Genomic DNA, 10,694 nt, shown 5'->3' with positions numbered 1-10,694 from the left:
GGGTTATTGATGATGCTGAATCCATTTCTGACATTTTCAAAGTTCAAAATGGCTGTCTAAACCGGAAGTGACCAGATTTTAAGCCAAATCTTAAGTTTTAGAGGACGCTGGTTGGACATATAACTCATGTATTTGAAGTAATATATAGTATGGGTCCCCAGCATTCAGAAACTGCCGGATGCTAATATAGTGAACAATTAGCATAATTGTTCACTATATACAATCTGGGCAATATTAGTGTGGTTTTAGGGGTTATTGATGATGCTGAATCCATTTCTGACATTTTCAAAATTCAAAATGGCTGTCTAAACCGGAAGTGACCAGATTTTGAAATCCATCAAAATCGGCCCACTGGCGGTTAAAATCTGGTCACTTCCGGTTTAGACAGCCATTTTGAATTTTGAAAATGTCAGAAATGGATTCAGCATCATCAATAACCTCTAAAACCACTCCAATATTGCCCAGATCAAGCAGTTGTTGAAATATTGCCCATAGCAATTATGCTAATGTATGCTAATTATGTCAATTATGCTAATTGCCCAATATATATAAGTTAGCATCCGGCAGTTTCTGAATACTGGGGACCCATACTATCTATTTCTAACATAAAACTTTGGGGTACTCAACATTTCCGGGTACTCATTGTTGGCAAGTAGACTATTTGTGGATTTATTGTCTGTTGTAATGTGTTTAGGGTTGCAAAGTTCCGGGAATTTTCAGAGTTGGAAACTTTCCATGGGAATTAACCATCAATCAATCAATCAAATTTTATTTATATAGCACCTTTCAAAGCAAATAGATGCCGTTCAAAGTGCTTTACATTTTGATTGAACAATATACTGTATATATATAGGAGGTAAAACAAGAAAAATAGCATGGAGACTAATGCATGAAGATTAAAAACAACAATGAAATAAAATAAAATATAGCAATAGAAAATAGATAAATAAAATAACAACTTTTAACAACAATAAAATAGAATAGAATAAAATGCAGAATAGAAATATAGGACAAAATATTGAGAATAACATTTTTTTTTTTTTTTAAACTCAAACACTAAGGAGAAAGATAACAACGGGAATATATGGGAATTAACAGGAATGTATGGGAATAAATCCGAAATTTACAAGTAATACTTTACTGAACATTCATGTTTTTATTTGTTCGGTAAAATAATTGATTGTTCATACACAAGAATTAAAACTTTATTAAGTTCTACTTACAAATGAATCTGTTGAAATGTCATGTTTTTTAATTGTATTATTTTTCATGGATGTCTGCTTATGACAAAAAAAAAAATTACATTTATGCGCCTGTGCATATTCTCATTTAGGTCATAGTATCTCAAAGGAATTTTAAATCGAAAGCAACTACACAAATAAAAGACCAAAGTCCAGTTGCTTTAGATTTAAAATTCCTTTGAGTGTTTGGATATGATACAGTTTGTTTAAATTACCCCCAATTTCCAGTTAATTCCTATAAATTCCCATTAATTCCCATGGAAAGTTTCCAATTTGGAATATTTCCCTGCTTAACTTCCCGTGGAAAGTTTCAGGAAATTTACTGGAAATTTTCCGCCCCTTTGCAACCCTTGTTGTGTTTTGTTTTTGTCTACAACTGGACTTGAGTTCACGTCTCATCTGAATTGAGACAAACCAACTAGGGATGTCACGATTACTTGTTTTCACAATTAATCGCGGTATTAAACGCCACAATTAATTAATTAATCGTAAAGATTCCTAAATATACCGTCACTTCCCCAAAAAAAGATTATGTATGAACCGTATCGGCAGATGTGCAGCCAAAGTAAAGGTAAATGCTCAGATAACTGGTCCATTTATTTAACGTAACATTGAATTGGTAGGAAATTAAATGTTAGCGTGTCATTTGTATTTAAAAACAAAAACCAATTTGGTATAGATGACAATTTATGACGTGAATATGTCAAACGCTTCCCCTGGGGGGTTAATAATTGGTCATATATTAATAGATACTTGAAATATTTTGTGTAGACAATGAGTAATGTAGTTATATTTTGACTACACTGCAAAAACTCAAAATCTTACCAAGAATATTTGTCTTATTTCTAGTCAAAACAAATCTCATTCTACTTAAAATAAGACTCATCACATAAAAAGCAGCTTGTTTTTAGACACTTTTTACTCCTTTCAAGCAGATTTTCACTTGAAATAAATAGAAAAATCTGATAGTGGAGCAAGTTTTTCTTTCTTACAGTATTACAAGCACAAAAAACTTGCTTTCACTGGCAGATTTTTCTACTTAACTCGAGTGAAAATTTGTTTGAAACAAGTGAAAATGATCTAAAAACAAGTTCATTTTTAGGTGATGAGTCTTATTTTAAGTGGAAAGAGATTAGTTTTGATTAGAAATGAGACATTTTGACAAGAAATAAGACAAATATTCTTGGAAAGATTTTGAGTTTTTGCAGTGTATATTTGATTTTACACATTCATAGTGTTGTGAAATGAATTAATGCATAATAATTGTGATAATCGTAACACCGTGATTATTTCTCTGACAATTAATCGTACCAAGAAAATGTGTAATCGTGACATCCCTACTGTAAAACCAACACGCCAAGCAAAAATGTCATTTAATTTGAAAAATAAAACTCAGTAACAGCTGCTCTCTGCTGTTTCTAACCAACCGGAGGAAATAGTACGCTATGCTTGTTTGGGATTATTTTCAGTGTGTGTGTGTGTGTGTGTGTGTGTGTGTGTGTGTGTGAGACTGAGTCAGAGTAAATTACAGTGTGTGTGTGACAGACGAAGGAACATGTGTATGACTCAATGATGTTTTTAAATACATTTTTGGAAACGATGGCGCTCTGAGGCTCGGACCAATCAGACAGAGACAGATCACGGTCATGAATGTACCGAACGCCCTGTAAATAATAAAGTCTATGAAGTCATATTTCCTCTTTGTGTTTAACGTGTTGTGGTTTTACTTTGGCACAAAACTCAGTTTGTATCTAGTTTTTTGTGTGTTTATGCTGCTTTTTGCTTCAAGCCCATTAGGTAATAATCATGTTTTACCATTTATATATATATAAAAAAAACAACTAAAATCACACAAACAGCTGATCATTGTAGTTTTTAACAGGTAATCAGAGCATTTACATTTGATGGGGTCTATTTTCAGCAGTGGATTGATCCAGTCCTCCCATTAAGCTGGCCTGCTCTCCCTGCCTCCCTTGCCTATAAGCTTCCTTCTTCAGCTGTTGTTAACATGTCCATGTTTCTCACATTCTCTGTTGTAAACTGTTTTCTTGTCTGTAACAACAGGGTTCTTACGGATCCTTAAAAAGTCTTAAAAGGCATTGAATTCATTAAACTAAAAACAAGGCCTTAATTAGCATAAATACATTTTTCAAAGGCCTTACAAATGTTAACACTTGGTAAGTGGGATTTTATGATTGTAATTAGTCTCAAATCTCAAAATAATTGGTAACATTCCGACATAGAGAAGTTAGTGGCCGCTAAATCTCTCACTGCCACCAGCTCCCGAGTCAGTTTTTTTTTTTTCTGACTTTTTATGCATTTATTTTGAAAGGACAGCTGCGGAAAACTTGTGCGAGTTTGTAGTTTTCACCAAAGTCCGTACTTTTAATGGAAACACACAGAACTCAAATTTATTTTAATGCGCATCATTTCCCAGTTATTTGAATCACTTTGGATGGAAACAAACAGTACCTACGAGCAAACATGTCCTTTTTAGTTCATCATCTCCTCTCCACAACTACACAGCTGTTAAATGATGTCACTCACTCACTCATAGCCCCCTCCCCCCCAATTATTCATTTAGCAGTCACTTTACCTTGGACCACATAGGAAAGTGGGTAAAACTGTCCCTAAACCTATGTATGTGGTGATGTTGTTTTTTTGTTTTTGTTTTTTTTTGCATTTGTGTTTAATGTGAAGTCGGTCTTAAATTTCATTTCAAGTGGCATTAAGAACGTCTTAAAAAGTCTTAAATTTAACTAGGCTTAAGCTGTAGGAACCTTGAACAACATCTACGTATGTCCCGTCTGTCCGTCCTGGGTGAGGGATCCCTCCTCTGTTGCTCACCCTGAGGTTTCTCCTGGTTTTCCCTGTTAAAAGGGTTTTCCATGGAGTTTTTCCTCAGTGGATGTGAGGGTCTAAGGACAGAGGATGTTGCTACGATGCCATGTGAAGCCCTTTGAGACAAACTGTTTGTAAAAACAGGCTATACAAATAAATTTGCCTTGCCACTCGCTGAAGTTTTTTACAACAAAAACATTAGCAAGGTTTTTTAGTGTTCAGGTAAATGAGTCAAGAGAAACTTTTCAAGTTTAGGAGCAGAACAGCTGCCAGCAGCGACCTCTGACCTGAGCGACTGTAGCAGCAGGTCTGACAGGTTGAGCAGGTTTGTTCTTTTTATCTTCTGATGGGAGATAAGTGCAGATAAAACACTTTGGAATCTGTGTCTTTGTGATGGTTTCACATTTTTATGACAATGTTGAGTCTCTTTGTTGTCATTTTTGTCCTTTCTGTCATTATTTTGTGTTTAATTCATCTAATATTTCTCCTTGTGTCTCTGAGTGGACATTGTGTGTGTATATTTCATTAATTTTACATCAGTTTGTAGTTGTTTGTCTCTGTTTTTGTGTCTTTGTGGTAATATGTCTTCATGTCGTGGTCATTTTACTTCAATTTATATTGATTTTTTCATATTTGTATAGTCAATTTGTGTTTGTCTTATGTGTCTAAGGGGGTCATTTTGTGTCTCTCTGTGTCTATTGCATCTATTTGTTACGTTGTAGTTGTTCACATCCAATTTTTTGTCATTTAATGTGACATTTCTTCTCTTTATTGTCATTTTATGTCTTGGGAGCTGGAGTGTGGGATATAAACGGTTGTGGCTCGATGGAGTAGCTACATGATCTGCAGGAAGTGACGTGACGTAGAATCTCACCAAAAATCGTATCGAACTCCCGACTGGTGAAGTTTAGTAAAACTGACATGTACAGGTGTAAAATAGGAGGGAAAAAAGCAAAAAGTAAGTGAAGCCATTGGTTTGGGTTTAGGCACAGATAAGTAAAGTTTGCATGTTGTCTATCTATGACGTCACTTTCTGCAGATAATGTACTTCCATCTAGCAACAACCGATATAAACCTGTATCCATGCTTCTTCTGTGAATCGATCCCCTTAATGATGATGAATCATCTTCTGTCGTTTTAACATTCAATGCTTCATGTTGTCATGTTCCTGGAGACTCTGCAACGCGATCTGTGTGGTCATACCTCTTCCTGTTGTGGACATTTGATGTTTTGTCATCATTTTACATAAATTTGGTATTCATTTTTCCATATTTGTATGGTCGACTCCCTTTGCAATTGTCCTATTTGTCTTTGGGGTCATTTTGTGTCTCTTGCATGTATTTCCACACCTGTTTGTCTCTTTTTTTGATTGTTTACATCCTATTTTCTCATTTACTGTATCTTAGTAGGGCCATATCCTCTCTTTATTGTCATTATTTTGTCTTTAAGCTTTCACAGCAAACATATTTAACAGTGCCTATAGATTTACAGAAGCTGTGAAGACCTCCGAGGCCCTGGGACCTGGGACCTGGGACTTGGGAGCTGCATCCATGATTCTTCTGGTGGTTGTTCTGTGAATCAATCAATCCCCTTAATGATGAATCATTTTCTTCTGTCGTTTTAACATTCAATGCTTCATGTTGTCATGTTCCTGGAGACTCTGCAACGCGATCTGTGTGGTCATACCTCTTCCTGTTGTGGACATTTGATGTTTTGTCATCATTTTACATAAATTTGGTATTCATTTTTCCATATTTGTATGGTCGACTCCCTTTGCAATTGTCCTATTTGTCTTTGGGGTCATTTTGTGTCTCTTGCATGTATTTCCACACCTGTTTGTCTCTTTTTTTTGATTGTTTACATCCAATTTTCTCATTTACTGTATCTTACTAGTGTCATATCCTCTCTTTATTGTCATTATTTTGTGTCTCTAAGCTTTCACAGTAAACATATTTAACAGTCCCTATAGATTTACAGAGCTTGTGAAGACCTCCGAGGCCCTGGGACCTGGGACCAAACCATAGACTGTAAAAAGAATGGACGTAGCGTCCGTGACGTCACCCATTGGTTTTGGGGAGTCGTTTTTGTGACTCAAATATGGCGGCCTGAACAGCGCCATGTTGGATTGGCCGGCCGAGAACCCGCCCACTGGCCTCGAAGCAGCTGTCCACGGAGCTGCTCGGACCTGTCACTCAACGTTTCCGCGCCCTAATTGGCCAGAGTCTTAACCTTATAACAGTAAAACGGCAGAGTTAAAAAAAAATTCACCCCCCTCAGAGTGTGTGCGGGGGTAGAAACTATCGATTGAGACGAAAAAACGTTCTGACACCAGGCTTTTAACATGTTTACTGAGGATGTAAAGTTGGCGATTTTAACATGGGGGTCTATGGGGAATGCTCCCTTCTGACACCAGCCCCCAGAGGAAGCCGAGGGGATTGCAGTTTTTTGAACGCGGAAGTGAGCTTCACTTCTCAGACCGACAACTGCCCCCTTGGACCAAACCTGCATCCAGGGTTCTTCTGGTGGTTGTTCTGTGAATCAATCAATCCCCTTAATGATGAATCATCTTCTCGTGTCGTTTTAACATTCAATGCTTCATGTTGTCATGTTCCTGGAGACTCTGCAACGTGATCTGTGTGGTCATATCTCTTCCTGTTGTGGACATTTGATGTTTTGTCGTCATTTTACATAAATTTGTATTCATTTTTTCCATTATTTGTATGGTCCCTTTGCAATTGTCTTAGGCTATTTGTCTTTGGGGTCATTTTGTGTCTCTTGCATCTATTTCCACACCTGTTTGTCTATCTTAGTAGTGGCATACCCTCTCTTTATTGTCATTTTGTGGACATTTGATGTTTTGTCATCATTTTACATAAATTTGGTATTCATTTTTCCATGTTTGTATGGTCCATTTTTGATTGTCTTATTTGTCTTTGGGGTCATTTTTTGTCTCTTGCATCTATTTCCACACCTGTTTGTCTCTTTTTTTGATTGTTTACATCCTATTTTCTCATTTACTGTATCTTAGTAGGGCCATATCCTCTCTTTATTGTCATTATTTTGTGTCTTTAAGCTTTCACAGCAAACATATTTAACAGTCCCTATAGATTTACAGAAGCTGTGAAGACCTCCGAGGCCCTGGGACCTGGGACCTGGGACTTGGGAGCTGCATCCATGATTCTTCTGGTGGTTGTTCTGTGAATCAATCAATCCCCTTAATGATGAATCATTTTCTTCTGTCGTTTTAACATTCAATGCTTCATGTTGTCATGTTCCTGGAGACTCTGCAACGCGATCTGTGTGGTCATACCTCTTCCTGTTGTGGACATTTGATGTTTTGTCATCATTTTACATAAATTTGGTATTCATTTTTCCATATTTGTATGGTCGACTCCCTTTGCAATTGTCCTATTTGTCTTTGGGGTCATTTTGTGTCTCTTGCATGTATTTCCACACCTGTTTGTCTCTTTTTTTTGATTGTTTACATCCAATTTTCTCATTTACTGTATCTTACTAGTGTCATATCCTCTCTTTATTGTCATTATTTTGTGTCTCTAAGCTTTCACAGTAAACATATTTAACAGTCCCTATAGATTTACATAGCTTGTGAAGACCTCCGAGGCCCTGGGACCTGGGACCAAACCTGCATCCATGGTTCTTCTGGTGGTTGTTCTGTGAATCAATCAATCCCCTTAATGATGAATCATCTTCTTGTGTCGTTTTAACATTCAATGCTTCATGTTGTCATGTTCCTGGAGACTCTGCAACGTGATCTGTGCGGTCATATCTCTTCCTGTTGTGGACATTTGATGTTTTGTCGTCATTTTACATAAATTTGTATTCATTTTTTCCATTATTTGTATGGTCCCTTTGTAATTGTCTTATTTGTTTTTGGGGTCATTTTGTGTCTCTTGCATGTATTTCCACACCTGTTTGTCTCTTTTTTGCATTGTTTACATCCTATTTTCGCATTTACTGTATCTTAGTAGTGTCATATCCTCTCTTTATTGTCATTATTTTGTGTCTTTAAGCTTTTATTTAACAGTCCCTAGATTTACAGAGGCTGTGAAGACCTCCGAGGCCCTGGGACCTGGGACCAAACCTGCATCCATGATTCTTCTGGTGGTTGTTCTGTGAATCAATCAATCCCCTTAATGATGAATCATCTTCTTGTGTCGTTTTAACATTCAATGCTTCATGTTGTTATGTTCCTGGAGACTCTGCAACATGATCTATGTGGTCATATCTCTTCCTGTTGTGGACATTTGATGTTTTGTCGTCATTTTACATCAATTTGTATTAATTTTTCCATATTTGTATGGTCCCTTTGTAATTGTCTTATTTGTCTTTTGGGGTCATTTTGTGTCTCTTGCATGTGTTTCCACACCTGTTTGTCTCTTTTTTTGATTTACATCCAATTTCCTCATTTAGCCTACTGTATCTTAGTAGTGTCATTTCCTCTCTTAATTGTCATTTTGTGTCTTTAAGCATTCACAGTAAACATCTTTAACAGTCCCTATAGATTTACAGAGCTTGTGAAGACCTCCGAGGCCCTGGGACCTGGGAGCTGGATATGAATCTGCATCCATGGTTCTTCTGGTGGTTCTGTGAATCAATCAATCAATCAATCAATCCCCTTAATGTTGAATCATCTTCTTGTGTCGTTTTAACATTCAATGCTTCATGTTGTGTTGTCATGTTCCTGGAGACTCTGCAACGTGATCTGCAGCCCTACACACACACACACACACACACACACACACACACACACTGATCCTGCCTTTGCGGAAGCCGGAGCAGCGCAGAGCAGCCGAGGCGGGCGGCGCTAAATTAAATTAGCATACTAACTAGTTAGCTGCTGTAGATGTGGATGTGGATGGACGGAGCTGAGCTGCTGCTGCTGCTGCTGCCTGCCTGACAGTCAGACAGACAGACAGACACACTGACTGACTGACTGACAGACTGACGGACTAAACACACCTCTCCTCCCTAACCTACAAAAGTCGAGCCACCGCTGAGGAGCCCGGACTCATTTTGTTGGGATCTTACTGCTGCTGCTGCCGTCTGCCGAGGAGGAGATGGGGGACAAGGCGGGCACCAGGTAGGACGGCTAGGCTAGGCTAAAGCTAAGCTAAGCTAAGCTAAGCTAAGCGCTAGTTAGCATTCGATCCAAACCGAACGCACTTATCGAACGTTAGCCCATAGCCGAGCAACCGTTGCTACGTTGCTACCACCACCGTTGCTAACCTACAGTTGCAACCAACGGTAACTTACAGTTGTTGGTTGTTGGGCCGCGGCCGTTAGTTAATGTCAGTTGTCAGAGATTTGCACACTTTATGGGTAAAAAATAAATAAAATAAAATAAAAAAGGAGCAGATTTTAACACGGAGAAGCAGATGAACCAGGCTTCACGATGACCTCGTCCGCAGGAGGCGAAGTTAGCTCAGCAGGGTGGGGTTAGCTAACCACCAACACCAACCAGCTACCACCACCGCTGCTGCTGCTGCTGCTTAGAAAGCTGCTGTCACATTTCGACATGTTGTTGCTTATTTCGTTATTTCAGCTCGGTGTTTTTCTCTGTTTTTGTCTTTTAATGCAAAACATAGCAGCAGCAGGAGTAGCAGCAGCTGACAGGCCTTTATTTAATTAACACAAACTATTCAATCTGCTGCAACAACACAACACAACACCCAACTAAATGCATCTATCTGCTACCTCAGTGCTTTGTTTTGGTTTTTTTTGTGCGTGTTTTATGGTTTTTAAAAGACGTTTTGTTACTGAATGTGTTATAATATTATAATAATATGATTCCCACGGTGCCTTTTTTCCAAGAAAACACGGACGGACCGGGTCGTATAGTGGGCGGAATCGCACCACCACCGCTTCAACTCAGGATTTTTTTTTTTTTTTTGTACTGAAATAGAGATAGGACCGTATATTAGATGAAGTGTGTCGATGCCGATTGAGGCGGAAGCATTTAGGGATTCAATGCAATGCAATGCGTAAAAAAAATAGTTTTATTTCGTTTTTTTATTTCGAAAAAGAAAAAAATCCATTATTCCCCCCCATCATCGCAGTGTTTGCTCGGTTAGCCTGTGTTTGGTACCGCAGCCTGGTGCTCATCAGCTGCAGATGTGTTTACAGCAGCTCGCAGAGAGAAGACAGCTCCTGCGTTTCTATCAGGGCTCCTAAACGAGGGCATTTTACCCCTAAAATCTGACTGAGACTCATCTACTTGCGCATGTGCAACCACGAAATTTGCAGGTTTTTGTTTTGTTTTGTTTTTTTTAAGGCAAGAAAGGGCAAGGCAGTGTTATTTGTAGGCTATAGCTCGTTTTTTACAAACAGTTTGTACACAGCATCATAACAACATCCTCTGCCCTTAAACCCTCACATCCACTGAGGAAAAACTCCATGGAAAACCCTTTTAACAGGGAAAAGATAGGCTATTAGAGAAACCGGCTCAGGTTGAGCAACAGACCTGCAATAGATGTTGTTACAGACAAGAAAACAGTTTATTACACAGAATATTTAGGGTAACACTGGTGAAATTGACCACTTGCACAATGTAGTGTGACTTTCAACAGCATTGCTCCATTAATGTAATACTTC

At 38.2% G+C, this 10,694-nt stretch overlaps 1 protein-coding gene and 1 long non-coding RNA gene across 5 annotated transcripts in view; both read left to right on the top strand.

Annotated features, from left to right (window-relative positions):
* Positions 1-10,694, top strand: part of LOC146974014 (uncharacterized) — a 189,253-nt gene that overhangs the window by 137,206 nt on the left and 41,353 nt on the right. The window lies entirely within an intron of this gene.
* Positions 8,961-10,694, top strand: part of LOC146974015 (arrestin red cell) — a 36,832-nt gene continuing 35,098 nt past the window's right edge. For 3 of the 4 annotated variants that reach the window (XM_085797055.1, XM_085797053.1, XM_085797052.1), the window contains exon 1: positions 8,961-9,183. In XM_085797055.1, coding sequence (XP_085653181.1) covers positions 9,161-9,183 — 23 coding nt within the window. In that variant the 5' untranslated portion in view covers positions 8,961-9,160. The remainder of the gene's footprint in view (positions 9,184-10,694) is intronic. The other variant, XM_085797054.1, reaches the window with a different exon arrangement.

Source organism: Trachurus japonicus, chromosome 14 (genome assembly GCF_045865225.1).
Source record: "Trachurus japonicus isolate A0001 chromosome 14, Traja_1.0".
Classification (NCBI taxonomy): Eukaryota; Metazoa; Chordata; class Actinopteri; order Carangiformes; family Carangidae; genus Trachurus; species Trachurus japonicus.
This window is presented reverse-complemented; position numbering and strand designations above follow the sequence as displayed.